At 42.5% G+C, this 24,880-nt stretch overlaps 1 protein-coding gene across 1 annotated transcript in view; it reads left to right on the forward strand.

Moving 5' to 3' along the window:
• The first annotated feature begins 882 nt into the window (after positions 1-882).
• grb2b (growth factor receptor-bound protein 2b) overlaps positions 883-24,880 on the forward strand; it is a 41,312-nt gene continuing 17,314 nt past the window's right edge. Inside the window, exons 1-2 of the mRNA XM_080776856.1 lie at positions 883-1,031; positions 3,691-3,947. Of these exons, the coding sequence (XP_080632982.1) occupies positions 3,870-3,947 (78 nt within the window). The 5' untranslated portion in view covers positions 883-1,031; positions 3,691-3,869. The remainder of the gene's footprint in view (positions 1,032-3,690; positions 3,948-24,880) is intronic.

A 24,880-nucleotide genomic window follows, 5' to 3' on the forward strand; every position in this document is an offset into this window, starting at 1 on the left:
ATGTAGAATATGCTCGTAGGCTACAATTCTTTTTTTCTACAGCCTCACACCAATATGAATAGGACTTCCTGTTAATGGACTTACAACTAAATGACAAGTAGTATAAAATAAATAAATAGTATAAAATAGGCTATATAAGCCTTTTTTTTTATCATTAACCTAACTATTAGCCTATAATGAGAACGTACGTATTTGGGGTGTATGTGTATGGGGTGTATGTAAACAAAAATGTGTTTATATGTGGTGGACTGCAATGCAAAGTAGACACTCCCTTTATTTATTATGCATGATACATACTTTTATAAGACAACAGGAAAAAAAACTATTTTAAATTACTCTACCGTTATAAAAACTCAAATAGGCTACAGTAATGACTTTTCAAATTGCATGCATAAGATTGGTAGCCTAAGCCTAGACAACATTTAGACTAGACTTTAGCTAATAGAATTGTCAATCCATTCCAAAAGTGCTTATCAGAGACCACGTTTTACATTTGCTATTTTTTGTAGATCAGTTCATATACGTTTTGTGTGCAAGCACAAGCAGCAACACTGCTATCATTACATACTCCTTTATGTAGTACTATAGTAGTTTGAACTTGAAGAGGTTTGAATTGAATTGAGATCGATGTAGTAGGAAATTAGGAATCGGGCTTTGACCAGTGGCAGAGCTCATCTGAATAGCTCTGATCAGTGGTGTCAGGCAGAGTAGAGACCTCATCTAAATAGCTCTGACCAGTGTTGACCAGACCACACTGTGACTGACCACGTACAGTCAGCTTTGACGCAGCCGACAGGGAGGAGTTCAGCTCTGACTGACAGGAAGCGGAAAGCAACCTCGCTACTAGCGCTAGCCGTAATGCTAATACAGCTAAGGCTGAGAGAGAGAGGAGAGACTCCCAGTTCGGGTGGAGAGCGAAGCCACACAGCGTCATTTAATACCGCTCCACAACAACACAAAGGCTGGATAAATAATAACACTACAGCGTCCGTTCGGCACAGAGGCGGTATCTGAACCACACATGTGGAGTGGTGAGTTTGTTTGACACATAACTTGTACATTGCTGTCTCTTCTGGCGATGCGAGCTAACGGTAGCTAAGTTAGGTAGCTACCCAAGCTGTTAGCAAGGCTAACAACAGCCTGCTGCTGCTGCGTTGTGAAAAAGTGTTTTCTTCTTTTCTGTTGTTTGCCAACTGGAAAGTTGCCAGTAAAACAGTAGGGTTGTAATGTAATTTAACTCGTGTATTTTTGCTGTTCAACTTAAAAAACAAAATAAAATAATTGGATATCCACGGGTTGTATATTAACCCACTCCTAGAAGACAGCTTGGCGTCTTTTGGGGTTAATTTATACATCGTCAAGCGATTGGATTACAATCATTGGTGAAAAGTCACATCGACACTTTATTTCAAATTTAAAACACGTCAATTTTGTTGAGCCAAAGGGTCGCGATGCGAGATAGATGACGATAAGCCTGGGGCTGCAGCTGGTTAAGCTTTATTTATATACTCCGTAGTACAACGGTGTCGCTGCCAAAAAGAAAACAGATGTATAAGCTAAACTGTAGAGTTAAGATCATAATGAGATTTCACCATTCTAGATGCCGTAAGTCTCAATTATAGTAATACTACATTTGTTACATGTCAGAACCATGCCGATATGATGTCAATTTTGTTTTGTGTTGAAAATTGAAATAAACAAAAACTGCGATAGCTGCAGTGAGATCGTTGAAACAGCATTTCCAGTCAACAACTTGGTTATAGTGTAGTACCATACTATCTGTCTTGTTTTGGTCATGCCTACGTGATAATTATTGAGCAGCACCACGGGGAAAGGGTGTCATGAATATATGTTGCTCAAACGATATATCTATCTAGTATCTATCTACTGTACTGCTTCATGCTTACTTTTTATGGAGTCTGTCTGCTTACTACACCCAGGAACTGCAAGCTTACATTTTCTGCAAATTGAGCTAAATTATCATTGTATTATTATTTTTTCATGTTGGAAATATCCTGAAGTCATTAGTTAGTCATCCTTCCTTAGAATAACTTCAGCTAATGTAACTTGCCAGCAGTATCCATTTAAATCAGTAAGTTATTATTATTGAGGGCTGTAGTGTTTTCTGAGATTAAAACTACAAGCTGGGCTAGCTGATGAACTGTCAAATAGGACAGTCAGGCGATTCTATCTGTGAGACATGGTTGTGTGACTTGTGTCCATTCCACCCTTGCCTTAGTATAAATTCCCTCAACACCATGTCCAATATTTAACATTGTAGCAAATTGCAACCGTTTCTTTAGTCCACAGAATAGAGTTAAAAGTTTATTATCACCTGCCTGATACAAACTACTAAAATATTTCCTAAATACTACATATGTCACTGAGAATAGTTTCAAATTTTCCTTTGTTTGCTTTGGTTAAAATGTCTTTGTCCATCATGCTTATCAATGGAAAATAGAGCCTTCATGACCAGTTTTCACGTTTTTTATACATCCTTATTTTTCAGACACACTAAAATACCCCCGAATCTGTAATTTAAGGAAGTATGCCTATGTGGTTTCCGTGCACTAAAAGGCATGCCTTCTACTAAAATGTCCAAAGTAATGATTGGATCCTCAATGATTTAATAAACATCAAGAATGAATGGTAAAATAGCCCATGGGTTGTCCTTAAAACCCATTCTGAACGGGAACCCCTTTTGGTGTTTTAACTAAGCATTATGTTATACTTTATCTATTGATAAATAGCAGATCTACAAGCTCATAGCGTGGCACCGAGTGGCGCGCTATGAGTTTGTAGGTCTGCTATTTTTGAAAAATCGTGAAAATGCGGCACAAATCTTTGAATATATATTCTTTCAGAAGACGTTAGGCCTAAATGGGTTAAAACATCTGGTGAAGTACAATAGGTGAATGACTGTGACCCCTTGTATTTTACCAGCAGCCGAATTCCCGAATAAGCCACATTAGTAGTAGCTGTGTGATTTGATGTAAATGTTTTTTATGTTTTAATGACTCACATGTTACAATACAGTTGTTTACAAGCATGCTATAGAGGCACACACACTTGCCAAAAAGCAATCATTGGGCACCACAAACTACTGGATCACTTTCAGATTTGTCCACATTCCAGTCATAAAAGTCATAATCGTGATGGCTCCGACTGGTCCAAGGCTTGATCAGGAGACATGTGTGCAGACACATCTGCACACAGTCGCTATATGATGATGCTCGATCTGCTGCCTTGTAACTTTGAAAGGTTGTTGGCTGTCATCTTTTTACCGGACTGATGGCTAAATGCAGCAAGTAGTCTACAATACAAAACTAGAGAGGAGAGCATTCCTTCTTCTCCTTCAGAGGCAGGAATGTGCAGAATGTAAACAACAGCACATGGCCTCCTTTGGACTGGGAGTGACATATTGGAGAATTGTGATATAGCTTTTGATTTCGGTACTGAACGTCAATTTCGGTATGTATAGAGTATTGTGATGGTCTTAGTTGCAATGCATTGTGAGCTTGTTGATCATTGTTTGTCTTTGCTATATATTTCCCCCACAACAGTTGCCACCTATAATGAATGACATGCCCAAAATAGGGACATCAGGTTGAAAGTGGTTAACAGTGTTGATATGGACAGTTTATGCCTTTTAATGCTCCTGCTTGAATGACATGTTGCTTTTCTTTGCAGGTACCTTACTGTGACCTTTATGTGAGGCTCAAGCTGTGAAGGGAACGGGTCCTAGACGGGAGGAGAGACTCGGAGAGAAGCGGCCGGCCACAGAATTCTGGATCTGTGTTTTTACTTTTGAGTCAGCCCTTCAAACACACAACTATTGCCAAACAGGTTTCCAACGAGATACCAGAACGATGGAGGCCATTGCCAAATACGATTTCAAAGCCACTGCTGACGATGAACTTAGTTTTAAACGAGGGGAAATCCTTAAGGTAAACCTTTTTTCCTCATCTGATCTTGTGTGCCATGCGTTACTGTTGATGCCCATTATGACTGACAGATTGTATGGCTGCACTTCTGTATTTTAAATGCAATACATCTTCTGGATTAATGACTTGCATGAAAGCAGCAATGTGCTATAGAGCGTCGCAGTCCCGCCCCCTTTTAGAACGACGAGTGGACTGTTTTGGGTCCTTTTAAGATTTTGGCCCCCATCTCTGTTTATTTGAAAACACCAGAAATATTATATATCTCAGGGTCCAAGCAATGGTTCTCTTCTCTGGCAAATATGTGTCCAGAAATAAATCTCATTTAAGCAGATTTGTTTTTTAACGTAACTTTAATGTAAGTCGTAAATCTATTATCTTTGAAAATATTTTATTTGACCCATTTCGGCTATGTTTTTGATTTGTAATAGATAGACAATTGTGTGCACTCCATTGAATGAAAAGGCCTAAATGCTATGAATCTTACTGGCTACATCTGTGTCTCTAGCCTATAGTCTGCAGACATTACAGCGCTAATACTATGATCAGAACCAATGTGGAACTCTGTACTGGGCCTGGCTGGCACTGTATAGATTAACAACACACACACACACACACACACACACACACACACACACACACACTCTCTTTCCTTCTCCAGTGGCTGGTTTGCCTGCCTCTCTACAGGCAACGAGCCCCAGTTCCCTCTCTACTCACTGCCTATGTTTATGTGCACTATGTCGTACAGCGGCGTACTATGGCATGATGCATTGTGAGCTTGTAGATTGCTATTTTTGGCTCAAGACTGTTGTATCGTATGTAATATACATCAGACTTAAAACACAAAGACATCATCCGAAGGGCATCCTGCTCTTTCAATAACACCATACTGGCACAGACTATACTTTTACACTATACTTTTATTTTCTCTTTGTTCCATAATTTCTTGCCCTATCCATATTGTGTCGTAGTTCCTATCTATCTCTGTTTCTGTGAAGTGTTAATTACCGTTTTTCATATTACTATTATGATGTACTTTGCATCTTTGTCCCTTTACAAGGAATAGTGCATAGAACGTAGAATAGGAGACACCTGTACCGTAGGCACAGAAATGCATACATTAGACTTCTTAGCTTACCTTCATAGCTTCATACTTTTGATCGTTAAACGTATAAAACCACAGTTTCAGACTGTCCATCTCTCATTCCCTGCGGCCTTTTTCTCACACGCACACACACATCCCTTAAAGACCTAGTGAAATGAAAAATACATGCATTTTATTTTTAAGTTTCACAGAAAGCTGTGTGTTTCTGAACCAATCGGAACGTCTTAGGGTATGAGACGTTGTTCTGTTACATGCGCGACGCGTGCATGCGCATGCAGATTGGTTGTTTACAAGTGACAGACGGGCAGCTAAACTCGTGGCTTATTTCTAACCTATAATGTTTTCGGATACAAATGTTAACGTGAGGATTAAGTTTAAAACGAGTTGACACTGCCTGCATGAGTGCACGTTATCTTAAATGAGATTAAAAACTGAGTAGTTCTGTAATCAGAGAACCACGCAGCGATGGGAATTAAACATGCAAGGCTTGACATGCATAAAATTGGCTTTTGATATAAAAATACACACAAATTGAAAATTTCCCATTTGTTTTGGCATCCATTGTTTATGCCATGGATATGGTCTAAAAGTGTGAAACTATTTTTCATTTCATTAGGTCTTTAAATTCAAGCAGAGCAGCAGAAATCAATCTGAAGTGTGCAAGAGTTGTAAAAGATGTAAGAGTTTAATTTCCTCATGGGCCATCATTACGAGGCCCTCTTTAATCTTTCATTGAAACCCCAAGTTGATGTGGGGCCTCAGGCATGACATTATTCAAAGGCCCACTGTCTGTCTTGTTGCCTGAAAAGGGTTTGAGTCGTCATTGGAGATTAATGAGATGACACGATATTATATATAAGGGGAGGGGACACAAAGATTTCTCTACAGAAGTGTACATGTTTGGATTTGAGCAAATACAATCATTGACGATTTCTGTTTAATGTCAGTGTCTTGAGAGAGGAGGGTTTGGTTGGTCTGCATATCATAAAATTAACCTTTGTATTTTTTTATAATTTCTGGACTGGGAAATATATTTGTAGCTGGATTCATTACGTTTAAACATCTTTTGACAATGCCTGACTTCATAGATTAATATTTTTTTGTTGCCTTAAAGTTTCAGATAAAGCTTGTAGTTGTTTATCTGAAGGATTTCTCGAGGCTGAGTAGTACATAAAAAGCCCTTTTTGTAGTGAAAGCATTATAAGCATTACTGAGGCACTGCTTAAATCTGAAGTTCTGAACCCTGCATGTTTTCACTGTAACCTTACGTTCTGTTTTGATCACAACAGTAGTTTGTTTTCACGGGCAACTGGTATGTTAACTCTGACAAGCAGGTGGAGAGAACATTGTTATGGTGCTCGCAACCTCAGCACAGCTGTCAACTAATCTCATGTCATTTGTTTTATACGTGAAATTTCCAAACTCGGCTTCAAAATAATCTCCTACCTACAACTAGGCCTGCAGTAATTTATTTGCAGACAGTAGGACCTGATTACATTATAGCGTGACTAGAGCTTCTAGTTACTACTAGTAACGGATGGTGCTCCTCTCCACAGTTTCAGCACCCTCCCTGCCCACAGATTGTAGGTTCTTGCCCTCAGAGCGCCATGTGGCGCTCAGGCCATCATGATCTCACGCCAACCGCCTCCAAGCATCTCGCAAGCAGCGCTAGCTGAGTTCTGCATGAATATTAATCAAGAGGAAATGCGAGCCCAATAGCTAGATGGCAGTGCTTCAGGACGGCAGCCTTGTCCATGCAGTTTCCTGCTGGATTTGTGCAAGCCCGAGGCACGACTACCACATGCTGCCCGCCACGGTCCCCAGCATCAGCGGAGAGGGGATCAGAGCCCCCCTCGCTCTAGAAGATTAGATTCATGAAATGCAGAGTTGCAGACATTAGCCAAAAGACACATGTTCTTATTGCATGGATATCTAGAAATAATGTTGTAGCCTAAGGGTTCCCCCTTCTGTGTAATTTCAATCACATCAACTAAGTGTTAATTATTATTTTGTTTTAAGTAGGTCACTGCCTAGTGTCTACTGATAGCAGCTTATATTATCTGTCGTAATTGCTTCTCGCCCTTAAGGCGTCTTACTGGTAATAAAGTACCGAAGTCCTGACGTCACTCCCGCTACCCCTCAGTGTTATTTTTGGAATTACTTGTGAGACGCAACTGGAGCCAGATTCAAACTCGGGTCTTTGCGCTCACAAGGCACATTACACAAATAAGATGTATCCTCAGTGTAGGAGCAGAGATAAACAAGACACACTCCAAAGTTACGTTTCCTATAGTGAAGTCTAACCGGTACTGTCATGGTTTGTCATCTTAAATACGATTTTGTCTTCCAGTCATCAGCCTTGGGAAGTATAGCTATTTTATGATAATTGTACTTGATTACAGCACATTGCCTAACTGTATGATGTATGTGAACGCCACAAATGCAAAGAGACCACCAACTATTTGACCACCTGGAACAGTGGTTTTCAACCCTTTTCATCTCAAGGCCCATTATTTATTGGAATAAAAAGAAGCACATTTGTTTAAATAACATTACTGTATATGTAAGTAATTCTACGTATATGCATCCTCCCCAGGTGTTTTGGTAGATTACGCATATTGCTTCCCTTACTGGCAAGGGTTATAAAGTGTGAACAAGCGTGACATCATCGAGACGTCGACCTGACCACACTTTTAGTTGTGTGTGTGTGTGTGTGTGTGTGTGTGTTTTAAGGGAACAGACTTGTCAAGATTATGTTGTTCACGTTTCCATTAATTGCATGAAAATCACATTTTCCACAACATAAATCTCACTCAATATTTTCTACAGTAATGAAAGCAGAACCAATGTTAGACCAGATTGACTAATTTAGGACCAGTTCCTGTTTAGAATGTCTGCATATCTACCACACTTAAGTGCTCAAGTCATGCAATTGCAAAGTCCCTTTGCATTACTTGAACCTCTACCCTATAGAGTTCAGCAGAAAGTTATTTCTGGACAATGCATCTGAAATGGGGAACTAAGGCTTATTCAATGGTTTGCCTGTTAAGCTATTTAAACAGACACATTTTCATTCTCCTACTGTATGTCTTTATAAATTCTGTATGTACTACATGTAGCCAAATATTTCATATTTTTGACCGATACGGACTAGGGGTGTGCCCAGCAATTAATTTCACTATAATTTAACCGACATTCTTTTAAACGTTTATTCGAATAGTAAAATAGTTTAAATACTTAAAATGGATTAAAGTCCCTTATACTGACCATAGCACCTGGCACTACATCCACTTCTCTGAACTGTAGATGAGTGTACCGGGGTCCCACTTGATGTCTTCTTCTGTCTGCTCTTTTATAAATCTTTTTTTTTGAAGATTTATTTTTTGGCTTTATTGAGAGAGACAGGTGCAAAGTAGGGGGGGGGGGGGGGGGGGGGGTTGTGACACGCAGCAAAGTCCGTCGGGATCGAGAGTCGAACCTGTGCCCATACGCCTGGGCTTATACATCTAAAAGTTTGTTTTATGCGGAAGGTGGTCGGTTACTTTTACTTTTTCTTTAAAAGCACATCAGATACTCCCAGACATTTTTCACTATTGGCGACATAATTGTTTAAAAATAATAATGATTGAAAAACGCATCTCAAACGGCAAGCAAATGTTTTTTTTGTGAAACCTCTAAAGCACCCTAAACATTTGCAAGGTACTGCACTTTTTATTATTATTCCTTCACTCAGTGTCTGCTCATGCAACAGTCGCATGCCTGAATGTTTACCCCCAGGTAACTTCTGTGAGACAGGATGGAACAGGCTTCTCTTTACTCACTCATGAACACACACAACACTCTATGTTGCGTTCTTGAAATGTAATCTCTGCAACAGACATTCGATGAATACGCACGATTTTGGTAATTTACTGTGTAAATGCATAATATTTCGACATTGGGATTGTATTCCTGGGGTGACCATAGCCAAGTGCTTTGGTACCCAGGAGCTAGCCTGTAGTACATGTAAAAGCCTCCCCAACACAGTATTGTTGTTGACTGACTGTGCTCGTCACTGCTCACCACTGCTGTCTGTCTGATGATACGAAGTCTAACCAGCTCTGCTGTTCAGACAAGAGGTCCCTCGAAACGTCTACCAGGCTTGTGTGAAGGCTTTGTTCATTCAATAGTAGCACTGGGAGATGGTAGCTGTTGTTTTATTCCTATCCCTTCTGGTCTACAGGAGCGTCTGGCGTGCGCTTCTCTTGTGCTTTAGTCTGTGTGAAGGCACAGTGTTGGTCTGTGTGTGCTTTGTGGCACACCACAAAGCGCCTTGGTCAGACCGTTGTGTCATCAGCCTCCTAACAACTAAGCTTGATATGAGATATGGGAACTGTAAGCCCTGCACTGTCTGTCTGTTACTGACTTTTGAGTTTTGGGTGACGTTGAAGTTTAAGCATTCTTATGTCGTCGGGCTCAGTGGCCTTGTGGTTAGAGTGTCCGCCCTGAGACTGGGAGGTTGGGGTTCAATCCCCAGCCGGGTCATACCAAAGACTAAAAATGGGACCCAATGCCTCCCTGCTTGACACTCATCATCAAGGGTTGGATTGGGGGTAAGTCCCTGCGACATACTAGCATCATGTCCAGGGGGCGAAACAGGAGATAGGCTCCTGTCCTATGGGCCTCATGGCTCGGCAAGGCTACTTACTATGTCGTCGGGCTGAAGTTCATGTTCCACTTTCTGGATGATAGAAATATTTGACTGTATGGAGTTGGAAAAATCATATATAAATCATATATATTATATTCACTGATGTATTGCAATTGATGCATAGCATAGATATAGCTCATATTCATTGTACATTTATATTTGTTAGATTTAACATGCAATTATTCAGAGATTCAGTGCCGACATCTTGGGCCCACATCTCAGTAGTATTTTTTTAATATATATATATATTGGTTTGGTTGTTCACATTTACTTGCTGTACATAATTCATTCTTAGTGCTTTTGCATTTCAGAAACCTGAAATAAGATCAATAAAGGTTTATTTTCTTAAAGTTGTAGTGAAATGAAAAATAAGTTTTACTTTTAGACCGTATCAATTATTAACAATAAAGAGAATTTAATGTTTGTTTTGACACTGTTTGTTTTACATCACCTAACCATAGTATGATAAGAGCGCCCCTCACTTCACACGGGTGTGATTTTTATATCAAAAGTCCATAAAAATAAAAATGTAATTACTTCCTTAAAACGAAAACGTACTGTGTGATGATGTGTATTGTGTAGAGGTACACATCAATAAAAGCCAATAAAAATGAAGATCGCCCATTGTATTCCCATTGCATTTGATTGATTGAAATATTTATTAACAGTTTGCAGAATTACAGTACATTTCAAGCTCAATACAAAGACTGTTAACTGTGAGTGGACGACCCAATAATGCAAGGGTACAAATACAAGAGGACCTTGTTCAATTCATCAAAGATGACCATTAGACATTACCAAATACCCATATATTGAATCAATGTATGAAAGTAAAGTACCCAAGCTTTTCTTGGCATTAGAGGGAGGATCAAACTAGCGCTGGAAACGGACACCGGCTCCCTATTGGTTCACCCTCCTATGCCACATTTCCTGGGTCGTTCGCCCATTTCCCCCCCCTTTTGAAACAAAATTGCCTGGGTCTCCGAGGCTACATATAGTATTACACAGCTGATGCCACTCAATGTCAATTATTTTTCATTTCGGTTGGCTTTTAGAAAAGAGGAAAGAGCCTTTACATAATCGTTGATCTAAAAAGCCCTGCTATTGAAAGGATGAAAAGGGTCGGTTTAGGATGCGACAGCCAAGCATGTAGGCCAATTTAATCATCACGAAACACATCTGTGTGGGCTTTTGTTGGCCGTGATTACCATGATGACCCTGTTGTTGAATAGGGACAGAAATATGATAAACCTATTCTACAAGCATCATCAGAAAATGTCCTTAATTATACGTTTAATGTAGAAACCTGTATATGTATTGTTTGTATACATAAAATGACCTATATTTCACCAGTGATTACAAATAAATTTACTGTCTGTATACCCTGATGCTGTTTCACATTGGAGAGCTATAGAGTTGGTATCGGCTTTGGAAGTGGATCACTACTAGTTTGTTCTCTCTGCAGGGTCAGACAGGGCAGACGATTGGCTATTCTAGCCTACGAGTGTCTCCCCGAAATATGGGACCCAATGCGTCCCTGCTTGGCACTCAGCATCAAGGGTTGTGGTGGGGGTAAGTCCCTGTGACATAGCGTCATGTTATGTACATGGGGTGCCCTATGGGCAGCATGACTCGGCAAGGCTTACTACACTGAGCACCATTACTGTCTATAACTAGAACACCATTTTATTTGTCATAGTTGTGGTGTGAACTCTGCCATCCACTAAGAACAATACAAAAAACGTATATATAATATATACTAGTTACTGTATAGTCTTTTGTCGTTGTGAACGGCCATTTAGAGTAGACACAACTTTCTTAAATCCTCCATTGATGTCACACCTCCACTCCACTGACTGAATGTGAGAAACCACATACCGTATATTTCCAAATTACTCAAATAGCCGCCCACTACCTAATAACAGCCCAGGTTCTGACAACATTTTGCGTAATAACCGCCTCGTCCAAGCCATGCAGCCTATATTTCATGTGCAATGAGCTGTGGTGCGCTTGTTGGCTCCACAGGAACTGTAACCGAATAATGGCCCGGTGCAGGTCTGTGCAAACAAAAATAACGGCCTACTGCAAATAGCAGCCTAGTTCCTTATAAACGCCTGGGGTCCAAATCGATTTTGCATATTAACAGCTACTACTATTTGGAAAAATACGGATATTTGATTTTGTTTTCTGTATGTTTGTAATGATTTGCTAATTGTATCGGGTTGAGACTTAACTTGTTAAGAAGCTTATTTGGTCCTATACTATACCTAGTGGTATGTGAAAATAGCATACTAGTCGAGTGAAGTTTCACAACGTGTCATGTGATTTCCCATCCATTGAAGGAAAAAAAAGAGAAGGAGCTAGTTGGTTAACTTACATGGACTTTTTCTAAAAATACATGTGGTAATCTGGACATTGTATGCCTGCTGTTTTAAATTGACATGGATTAGGTGTTCAATATAGCGTGTAGCATGAAATGGGTGCTTGTCAATACTACAGTGAATGTACAAGAACGAATGAAGCGCTTTTTTGTGTGTGGTAACAGCTCTAATCCCTAACATGTCTTACTCCACCGACTAATACACTGAAAAAGACATACTAATGCATCTCAAATTAATTTGAAGCCCCTGTTGACATGGCATGTCACTGTATATAGACAGAGCACGCAATACTGTAAACTCATTGAGCGGCAAATCTCCTTTTTATTTGCCCTAGATTATCTCACTGTAGGCGCTCAGTGTCAAAAGGTCAGGCCATATGGCCAAGCTGTAGATTCATCATGACTGCGCCCTTCCAAGCGCAAATGCAAGGCCAGACTATTTAAGGTACGCAAAGACAGACGAATTCATATAACATTATATGGGCAGACATGAAATCATGCTGTTGGAGATTCCCATTAATTTTAGTCGTATAAAGATGCGTTTGTGGTCCTAATACCTCCACCAGCAGCTGAAGGTCTGTCTAGTGTCTGCAGTTACAGGCAGGCCTGTTTAGGGACGTGTGTGTGTGTGTGTGTGTGTGTGTGTGTGTGTGTGTGTGTGTGTCTGCCTTTGATCTTGTGTCATACAGTATGTTAACATTAGGCTTACACTTTGCTCCATTTGTACACTCTTTGGAGTTTGCAACATAAAGGCCCAGACACTGACACGCACAAGCCAACCTCGTTTCTCACCTGTGGCTATAGAATGTGGTAGGTATCAGGTACGGTCGCCCCTAAACCATCTCGCCCCTCGATTCTTCCGCCGACTGCTCGGTGCAGCGGTTCTTGTATTCTTTATTTTTGTTTCACTGAGAATAAGGTTAGAAATTAGTTTAGGGTTAGGCATAGTTTTACTGAGGTTAAGTTTAAGTATAGGGTTAGGTTTAGGCATAGTTTTACTGAGGTTAAGGTTAGGAATAAGGTTAGGTTTAAGCATAATTTACTTGGGTTACTTTAGGAATACCAGGCCGCGCAGTTCCGCCAGCTGTACACCCGTGGCGAGATGGTAAAGGGGCGACTCGTTTGGTATTCATGTGGTAGGCTTGGGCAGCGATCCTTGCTATTGCATTAACGTTAACTAGTCACAAGTTCACAACCTACATAGAGTGCAGAGTATGAAGGCATATAGAAATCTGATATGCGGAATCTATGAGCCATGGAGGGAGAGGACATGGCAAGGCTTGTAATTTTAAAAAGCCTCACGTTTTTCGGGCCCTGGTCTTGGAATGACCTACAAACCAGACTCAAACTGTCTTCTGTGATTCACCTAGTGAGTTTGAAAAGGATTGTCATGGTCACTTTTTCCAGAGACTTCTGCTTCGATTTATATACTGTATATGTTTGCTCTAGTCCTATATTAGTTTAGTAGCAAACATTGTCATTAGTCTTTAACAGTTTTATTGGTCATCTTAATATATATTCCTGTTCTTTCCTTGAGCTTCCTAGGTAGGTAGTGGGTACTGTGCTTACAAATGTTATTTGTCTGTCCTACATGTTGTCCTATATTTGTTGGTACTGGCAGAGCTGTGTAACATGTGCCTCTTTGCTTGGCTAGTTCACACTTGTAAAAGAGTTAGTCTCGATGTCGTTTTTACTGGTAAAATAAATCTATATGGTTTAGCAGAATTTTTATAGGGCAATACAGATTTGTTGGAACTAAAGTAACTTGGACCTTGGACCGTTGCTTTATTGAAATTAAATGTCTCCTGTGAGTTATTTAAAATGTTCTCATATCCTATCACAGGTTATCTGCCTCGTGTGGTTTGTTTGTTCATTTAAATCCAGTTTCTGTGTTAGAGAACAGCTATGGAGAAATAATACTGATATAGAGGTCAAAGCAGAGCCATGAGGACTAATTAATATACACAATCTAATTTCCTCCTTAAATAAATAAAGATTAACAGCCTGACTGTCAAATCAACAGATCTTTGAACCCTGCACATCCGGCATGAACCAAGAGGCGTCTTTCCCCACCTTGCTCCTTCTCCAAATGCTCTGAAATCAAAGCTTTTGTTGCACAAACCACCCTTCCAGACATTTGAAACTGTATGGGGCCGAATCAATAATTAAGTCTGTTGAAGACAACTAAATGGGTAAACAGGCAAGTCATTTTGTGTTTGTACCTACATTGTGTGTATGTGTGCGCAACTGCGCATGCTTGAACACATGCCACTGCCACAGCTTTGCTGCTTTCACTTCCTGTTTGGTGTGTCTTCCACGCGTGGAAGTTCCACCCCCAACAGCTTCCTCTCACCACAACACCGTCCCGCCACTCCTAACTCTGCACCCACACGACACAGCTGGCTTCACATTTCCCCTCACACACACGGCTCAGTTCAACTGCATTGGTATTAGGGATGGAGCTCGTTAATTTTTATTGATAACAATCACCTTATCGAGCCGGGTCCTTATCGAGCCCACTATCGAGCATTTTCTATTATTTTGTGGAAAGATGGGAGACAATTAATTCTGGCCAGTTTCTTTTTAAATGTTTTATTGTGGCTTTCGCCTTTATTTTATGTGTTTTATGGAGGGACAGACAGTAGGGCTGACAGGAAATGGGGAGAGAGATAGGGGGGGAAGACATGCAGTAAAGGGATCGGGAGTTGAACCCGCGGCACACTGCCAGACTGGACCAGTGCCTGGACCACTGAGCCATGGCTCAGGACATTTATTGGCCAGTTGTGATAGTTTGTATGCCAATAAAGAGTTCTAAGGTGCACACACACACACACACACACACACACACACACACACACACACACACACACTTAGAAGCAGAATATGCATATTTTTTTTCTTATTATATTTTAATAATCTCTTTATTTTAACCAACCAAGACATCCCTTTGCACTACATTTTACTAGGGCCTTATACAGTACCTTTCTAACAGACAGAGGGAACTGTTAATTGTGTACCGTCACTTTAAATGTGTAATGTATACATCATCGTACGGCGGTGTCACGCACCAAGAATAGCCAGTCTACAAGCTCACACCGTCTCGGGTTGCACCGCGTTGTGAGCTTGTAGCTCTGCCTTTTCAGCAACGATGGACTGAGAAGTTACATGCACATTGAATACGTCACGTATTATGTGAGACTATTCAATCGATCCGCGGGTCCGCTTCCTCCCCGCAAATATATATCATATACGCGGGGAGGAAGCGTCAGTGAGTCCTCGCTATGAGTCTGGCCGTGCCAGGCTAGCAGCTGACGGCTCCCGTGTTTCGACTCGGTGCAGACATGATGCAAAGGTATCGCATTTGGACAGATCATGTCTATGCATTGTCGAAATGCTCCCTTTCGTGCATGCAACAACTGTGGTAGGCTACATTATTGTATTTGGCTCCCCTCGTCTTTTTTTTTAAATGTTACCAATAACCAAACTTTTTCATCCGTTCCACCATACTTTCACGGCAAACCGATGACGCACCACGCAACCACCGTCGCGTCCCAGCCCCCTTTATACCCGATAACAGACTCAACGCAACAAGCCAAACGCTTATTGATACTCAGGTCTCGATAAATGCCGAACCGGGTTTGTAATGGACCCGATTTCCGGGCTCCATCCCTAATTGGAATATAACGACCCTTGCTAATTGCAGCAGAATTTCATGCAGGAATATCTCACTGTAATATCTTAAGGTTAATTTCAATTGTGTCTTTCCTCCATAAAGTGAGTGACCCTTTACACTTGAAGCTTTTGGGCATTTATGTGAGCATAATATACATGTTCTTGGTTGACACTCACACAGCAGGAGATGACTAGTATTCTATTTTTGATGACTATTATTCTATTTTATAATTTAATGCTGACTCAATTGAGGAAGCTCAGATAAGTCAGTTTCACTGACTCAGTATTTCTCCTTTTTTGTCTGATAAATACCAGTGTGACCCTGTTAACTAACAAGAACCCCTGTGTGTGTGTGTGTGTGTGTGTGTGTGTGTGTGTGTGTGTAGTCTTCAGTTAAGTGGCTCTTACACAGAGTCTAAACGATAAGCACTAAGCCACGACTTGAGAGGTGCAAGAGAGCAGTATTACGGTTAGGATTACCCACAATGGAAGGACAGCAAATATTGGCCTAGCTTCCGATAATGGAGGAAAGTACATGTTTGCAATGCATGTGGCTTCGGTGTCTCTTCCTCTCTTCTTCCCGTTGGTGCTACATTCTGCGTGGCATCTGCTGCCAGTCTTGTCAGCGGGCGGCCCAAATGTGCCCAGTGAACTGGTGCTGATCAGGGGCACCCATTCTCCACTCTGTCCACAGAGGTGGAAGACAACGCATACACTGATTGTTGATGTGCTCCATCTCTCTCATCTCTCCCACTCATTCAGTCACTCAGACACAATCTCTTATTTTGTCTCCACCAGGCCGAAGGCATGGGGAGAGAGTATGTTTTGCACTCCATCCGTGTGTGTGTCGTTCCGTCCGTCAGTTATCAGCTAATCTCCGGCACCGTTGGCCTGATCCATGCCAAACTGTACACACACACTCCCTGGATGCCAACGACGAACCTCTGCTCAAACATTTCTCAACGGCCTGTTATAGTGCCATTTATGCCGTTTATGTTAGTCGCACAGATTTCATCCAAATCTCATGCAAATCGGTACACATGATCTCTGTAGTCATGTGATCAAGACGAGCCTGTTGGACTTTTCAGATTCTACACTGATTAGCTAAGATTGCCTTCCAAAGTTTTCAGGAGTAGCCCGTTTTGTACAAAATGCTGCACATGTCCTGCTCATCCAAAATTATATCCTCAGAAATGTTATGAGTGATCTGACTCTGCATTTCCTCAACAAAATGAAGAAAATTGTTGCAAGAAAAAAAACATGTTTATATTACTCCTAAACATTTTGCCAAACATCACACACACACTCCTATCCTCCTGGTGGAGACCTGTCCTATCCTCCTGGTGGAGACCTGTCCTATCCTCCTGGTGGAGACCTGTCCTATCCTCCTGGTAGAGTACTGTGCCCAGAAAGGCACTTTTTCTAGTTCCTCCTTTTTCTCCTTGTTCATTCTAACTCTTGATACTATATTGATCATCAGTTGAATCAAAATGAAATGATGGCTGTGTGCGTGCGAAATTGCGTTGTCTCTGGCTGCAGGCACACACTGTTTATCGTCTTAACATTAAAGTTTAATGTGGCCTTTAGAGTCCAGCTGTCTCACTTAGTAGCAGTGTCAGCATACCTTATGTGAACCCCAGGCAGTATAAGTCTATCATATTCATAATAGGTTTTTGAAAATCTAAAAAAGATCACACCCGTGGTGCAACTCCCCTCTTCATGTGTGTTGCTACGTGCTAGGCTAACGTTACTACACACACACACACACACACACACAGACGTGCGTGCACGCATGCGCACAGTCGCACACCACTGCTGCTCATGGCCACATAGGTAGACACATAGGTAGACACAGACATTGCTGATTGTAGGAGTGGTTGCACCACTCAAAAACTAAAACTAAAAACACTAAGAGAGCAACATGTAGCCATCCTACACTGAGGCACAGCCTTGGGGGTTCCTCCTCTTTGACAGACTGGTTTATGTGTTGGCTTAACCAGCTAGTGGCAGTTTCATCCTTCCCCCACGTTCACACTCTCTCTCTCTCCTTCATTGAGCTGATGAGTTTAGGCAATGCTGGCTGCATCAGTTGGCCAGAGGCCTCTCAGCCTTATCACCACCACCACCATCATGAGCTCCATTACACACAAGCAGCCAGCCTTGCCTCTCGCTCAATACTGTCTAAAGACAGAGTTGAGCTACTGTGTACAGGAAAGCCCTGTCAAATTGACAGACTCACACACTCGACTAACGAAAGTGAGTGAGGGCAAGGAGAGCGGCTTACACACACACACACACACACACACACACACACAAACTCTAATTCGGTAATCCGACATTGGTCGGATCTGCGGCTCATTAAATCAACCCTATAAAGCAGGGATTAGCACGGCCTTGGCTTCTTTGATCACAGACAGACTACACGCATGTCTGCTCTACTTGGTCTGTTGCATCCATCCATCACTCTACTTCTTATTTCTAGACATGCATAGACAAAGTACTGCTGTCTCTAACTTGTTTTACTTGCTAATCCATTTATCTCAATTAATTTCACCGTCATATTTATTTATTAGGAAAATTGCACAATTGAAGTCAGTAGTAGAGTAGTCTTCTTCTGTTCTTCCCTGATGAGAATGGATGATTACATCACATGCAAGACGAATAAGACTGCCCTTAACAGAAGAGATGTATTCTCAACAATGAAATTGTGCCAGATTGGCTGCCATGAAAATAGAATGCACTCAGACAATGTCAGATAGTTATTTATCCCTGAGGAGCTCTGTTTCAACCTTTGTTTGTCACTTTTTTTCTTTAGCCCCCTACTACTTTCTCAGTTTGACTGAGACTCTTGCCAACTCCTGTTACTGTTCGTTTTTAATTGGTAAACAAAGACATTGAATTACCGGTATATAATTAGAGGAAGTGTAGAACAAATTGAGCAATATTGATATTGTGAGACATTCTTACGCTTCTTGAGGTGAATGCTTCCTCCCCAGCTGAGCAGCTGGTCCAGCAGCCCAGATCCACCCCATCACCAACCACAGTTCATGTCACAGAAGTAAAACTATAACAGCTGTCCGCCCCTGAACTCACACGTATCTTTTAGCTCATATCTTTTAGCCCTGACTCTCTGTCATCCTAGAGTTACGTTGCAGCGCAATATGGGAAATTGCGGCAGTTGACAGGCTCCACTTCATGCTTCAGCTGTGTTTGTAAACCCAGTATTGTGTAGAAACGGATGGGTTATTAATTATTATTATGTGTTGTTGTTGCACGCACACACACACACACACACACACACACACACACACACACACACACACACTCTCGCACACACGCATACACACACACACACACACACACACACACACACACACACACACACACACACACAGTCACTGGTTACTTTGAATCCGTGGTGGGACTGGGAAATAAATAATGCGCGGAATAACTTTGCATCCGATTTGTGGCGATGAGAGGTGGTGTGTGTGTGTGTGTGTGTGTGTGTGGCTGGCTGGTCATCGTAGACACACACACACCCTGGGTAAATAGTATGTGTACTGCACGCGCGCACGCTCACTCACTCGCGCACTTGTCAATTCAAGTCCCCCCGGCCCCGCGATGCAATACAAAAATCCTCCACAGTGTACTGTGAAGTTGTGAAGCCGTACGGCAGCTGCTTTAGCTGCGTTCACCAAGCGTAGTTGTGTGGCGATAGGCGAGAGATGTGTTTTTCGGGTTGTTGCTGGTGGTGGCCGTCATGTGTCCTTATTAGTGTAGTCTAGTCAACACGACGTGGTGTTCGCCTGTCCGGCACAGCAGCCAGAGGGGGAGGGGGCAGCGAGGTTGGACATTGAGGCCGGGGTTGGAAATCATCCCGGTCGCGTGGTTCATGTAACACGTGTGTCACTGTGAAGGCCGTAGACTACAATGCGCCATTGGACTGGCCCCATGAAGTGAACGGAGTTGGCGTAACTCGGCAAAGTGATGCCGATTTTGACGTAGGCTGGTGGTCTTGTGCAAGAATGTGTTCTTTCATATAGTTATTGTACTGTAAATATGACAGTTGCATGAATGCAAAGTAGTGGTTGTCGTTGATGTTGTGTATGGTGAGATGTGTGCAAACAATGTGGTTTGGTAGGAGAAGGCGGACAAAGGATGGGGTGTTGCGGTGGCTATTAGTGTGGCAGGATAAACTGTACGGTATTTGTTAAAATGTTGTTTTTATGTGGACATGCCCACCAGTTCATTAAGTATGCCTGGTTTGTCTGGTGGGTGGTGATCCCCCTGAACTGAAGCCACACCCACAGCTGTTGTATGATAAAGGGGGAGGGGATGATATGGTGGTCACTATATCACTGTTTTTCATTAGCATGTTTGACTGTCACGGTTTCAGCCTCCAGAAAGAAACCCTAAATACAAAGGGAAGACATCTTTGCATATATAACAACCACACCAAGGGGTCCAATTAAGTACTGTCACCTCATAAACACACACACAATTGATGTCAGGCCATTATGGGGCAATTCTGCCTGTAAATTGAAGCAACACGACAACCAGAGCGAGTGTTCAGGTGTGCCAGGTTACAGGTAACCTCACCACAAAAGCAGCATGGCAGTTAAGAATACACCATCACTTAACACTTACAGTTGCTGTATTAATTAGAATTTACCACCTGTCTGTTTTGACTATGTGAGGGGTTGACACGTGTTCTTCCATCTTTGTTGAGAATAGCCTTTTGGTAATTAAGGCCTTCAAAATAACAGACTGCCTGTTGCCCGCTATCTGTCTCTGCTATCGAGAGAGCTCGACTTCATACCATTACGGCACTTTAGAATAAATGCATACATTAGGCATGGTCTCAAAGATGTTTTTATCTCCCTCTGCTCGTATCATATTCTTTACACAGATCTTAACCTGTCTCTTTGTAAATGTTAGATCCCATGTAACCCCATGAAACTTAAAGCCACACAGACTAATGGCTGCCGCTAAAATGACATTTCTGATTTACATTCGCTACATATTATTAGTGTCGGCCACATTATTGCAAGTAAGGTGAAATTCTTCTCCAGTCCATATGCATGCTATGTGATATGGGAACAGCATTTGATGGAGTTGTGTTGTGTGGTTACACTCAGCTGTAGGGTGTCATGGAGTCTCCCCGTGTGGTGATTGCCCAGAGCATTGTGTTAATTACAGTAGCACCGCAAGCCGTCATTAGTGGTAGCTAGCGTAATCTGTGTCTCTCTCTGAGTCATGGCGCCACTTATCCTCACAGCCTGGCTCTGTTCCGTCCTGCTGCAAGCCTCCTGCTTCCCTGCTGGGAGCAAAGGAGGTCACTATGGATTTTTGACATTCTGTCATGTCAGAAAAAGAAAGTAAGAGTAAGAAAGCGTATCCATCCCTGCTGTGAAGTAAGTGGATCAGTGTTTATCTGTCCCTGTCAGCCTGGTTAATTTATTTTACAAGGGCACATTCTGTACACTTGATGTTGATTGAAATATGTCTGTAGCCATGCTGCAAATTTGAATATTACAGCACCAAGTCTCCCAGTTCGAGGTTGATGTTACAGGCAGTTCAGATGAGGATGGGATTCTGGAGTGTGTTTGGCTGTTTGCACAGCTTCTCATCACTGACATGCACACGCTCATACACAGTGTGATCCAGTGCCGCTGCATGGGTCGCCGCAGCCGCCAACGCGTCAACATACAAGGCCTGACATTCCATTCCAACAGGGACGTTCCACATAGTTGAACACTTAACTATTTGCTGTCACATTACTCACATCTATCTAGTATCTACCCTCTCACATACACACTGGAACACATGCACAGGCTACACTCGGAAGTATGCATGATCACAAGTCTCTCTGTGTCCGTTATCTTTTTGTGGCGCAAACCAGGCCCATCTTCGGAACATTTTCACTCGAAGCTGGTGGGATGGACTGTGTGATCCCAGACTGGTCGTACTTGTGAGGATGTGTTTTTGAGATCTTGAGATCTGTGGATCATGTAGTTCAATTCCTATATCCATAAAATGGTTTGGTTCATCATGACCCAGTTGATTTGCAGCACTGGATAATCTCACTTCATCACAGCCTGTTCTAGTATAGTACCGCATGCACCTTTTCGTCTCATGAAATACATATTTTAATTAACCAAGAAACATTAAGTGAAGCCCAACACACACCGGGTGCGCAGTGACGCGACACAGGCGTTGCCGTGCGGCAACGCCTGGAAAATAGAACAGTGGCGTATCGGAGCATCAGGCGAGGCGTGAACACGGTCAACAAGCGTCGGACGCTGCCGGTGTGGAATAGGTCAATTGAAAACAACGGAGGCGGTTCTTTTGACGCGCGGCATTCGCAGACGGTGTGTGTTGGGCTTCAGAAACATGCATACATTCAGTTACACAGAAATTTCAGCAGTGTGCTGTGGTCTATTCTGTTGTCCATTGGTCATGTCATCTTTCTTTTGAGTATTTACAAGTTTATATCCCTGTGTTTGTGAGTTAATCCGCGGAATAGGAATGTTTATTTTTTTTAATTATTTATGTTTGGAGACAACAGACTTTGCAGCCTATGAGGTTATTCTGAGGAAGCTTCACCCGTCTGTTATATGGCTGACCTGCCCAGAGCTCAGATTAATTCACACTCCAGCATAATCCCTGCTTCTCATTCATGACAATCTTATCTGGATTGTGTTTGCAGTGTAGGAACGTGTTCCTCCCTATTTACTCTTTTCCCTTGGTAACCAATCCCTGTGTACTGGTGGACTCATCCTCTCGCATGTTAATTTCTATAATCTAGGTACCAATTTCTGCTGCCAAAGGTTTGAGGTTTGCACAAGTTTACTTATCTCTGCATGGGCATCAAGAGTTTTGATTGTGTATTTGTATGTGGGACCAAGTCGGCCTGGTGCCAGCTGTGCACTAGGAGATTATCTCTGGATTGAGCCTTGGGTTCCCTATAATAGAAACTCTTGCAACTGTTTTGCCCTGGTCAGATTAAAAAGACAAAAAACAACAACAATCTCTTTGGAGAGGGGGGGTCGTAATGCAGCTCATCCATAGTAGTGCATTAAGCACAATGCATGGTTGGCTTGGAGTCCAGAGAGGCATCTAACTCATGGTCACAATGTTGCAGTTGTGTACTCCCTGTATGGGGAGGAAGACACTGACGACAAAGAAAATGTTGTATTTCTCTTTCTTAACACGAGCCACAGCTCTTTCTTTCAGTTGCACTTTAATGGCACTACATTGACCCCTAAGCAATGAAGTTGAAAGAGCATTTCTGCCAATAGGACCGTCTTAGCCAGCCATTTCCACTAAGTACTACTATATGTCCTATATAAACTGGTTACATAGGTCTATTGCCCTGCAAGGTTAACACAATCTGCAGGCAAGGCAAGGCTAGTTTCTTTGGCCATACTCATTCAAAGGAACTCCCACGTGGTTCCATGTTATCACAAAGCCACTTGTGTAAAGATTTACGACCTTGTCTGCAAAGCGACTTTCTCTTTGCTCCTAATCTGAGTAAACTGCCGTCATCTCCAGCTCCAGGCTAGAAATGTAATCTCTTTACGCAGCCCTAGCAAACGTCTGCACCGGTCACTAACGACATAATGTGATGAAGTGATACTTGACAAATCGGTTGCCACAACAACAAAGACAGCCTTTCTTCTCTCCTCACTATGGCCCGTTCGACATCTTGGGGCAGTTAGGTGTGTCATCCAACACAGTCTCACTCACGTCGTCATCAGCCGGTCTTTCATCAGAGGATTTATATCTTGACCATGAGGTTCATAACCGTCTGAGGTGCATATGAATTATTTTCACCCAGTGTCAATTATCTAATGTAATCCTGGGCGCTACACTTCCTCTGCCATCCTGGGGGGGCAGCGGACTGACCTCATCCTTCCTTCTATGCATGTGACGAGTTCCTTTCCCCTTCCATCAGGTGCCATGGGGAGGTAGTTTTAGAGACCAGGATTACTGCATGTTTTTTGTGAGGGTACCTACCCTAGGGGACACGAAGAGAACAACGCCAACCCCGCCTCGGGTATGGGCACTGATGACGCGGAGGAGAGGACATACCCCCAGCGCCCACAGTGTCCCCAGCGGGAATCGAACCGAGGACCTTCTAGCTGTGAGGCGACGGCACTACCGACTGTGCCACCCTAATGTGTCCCTTTTATGGAATACATCTGATTGGTCCATCAGTGTTTGCATCTGAAAACCATGTTGACAAAATGAGATTCCATGATCGCCATAATGGAAAAAAATTCAGATCATATCAAACATCGACTCGACAAGGACACATGCTGTTTTTGGTTGTGAATCTTTACAAAAAGTAGCATGCGTCCAGTGGACGTCTCGATGCTTTGTTTGATGAGTCCTTTGAAAATGAAATTACATTTTTGGTCATTTTATTCTGGAGGTTCAGTCTAAAACAGCTGTGCACCCAATCCAGGCCTATGGGATGGTAGAACCTCGCTCACGTGGTGCACAGTGCTAGTGTTTAGGCAGTAGGCCTATGGGATGGTAGAACCTCGCTCACGTGGTGCACAGTGCTAGTGTTTAGGCAGTAGGCCTATGGGATGGTAGAACCTCACTCACGTGGTGCACAGTGCTAGTGTTTAGGCAGTAGGCCTATGGGATGGTAGAACCTCACTCACGTGGTGCACAGTGCTAGTGTTAAGGCAGTAGGCCTATGGGATGGTAGAACCTCACTCACGTGGTGCACAGTGCTAGTGTTTAGGCAGTAGGCCTATGGGATGGTAGAACCTCACTCACGTGGTGCACAGTGCTAGTGTTTAGGCAGTAGGCCTATGGGATGGTAGAACCTCACTCACGTGGTGCACAGTGCTAGTGTTAAGGCAGTAGGCCTATGGGATGGTAGAACCTCGCTCACGTGGTGCACAGTGCTAGTGTTAAGGCAGTAGGCCTATGGGATGGTAGAACCTCGCTCACGTGGTGCACGTGAGTGCTAATGTTTAGGCCGCAGTAGGCGTATGCTGGCCAAGGCAGAGAAAGATTGCCAATGTGAGGCATACTTGTTACCAAATCGCTTATTTCTAACCTCAAATGTTTTC

The sequence above is a fragment of the Protomyctophum bolini genome (genome assembly GCF_963924005.1).
Source record: "Protomyctophum bolini genome assembly, chromosome: 11".
Classification (NCBI taxonomy): domain Eukaryota; kingdom Metazoa; phylum Chordata; class Actinopteri; order Myctophiformes; family Myctophidae; genus Protomyctophum; species Protomyctophum bolini.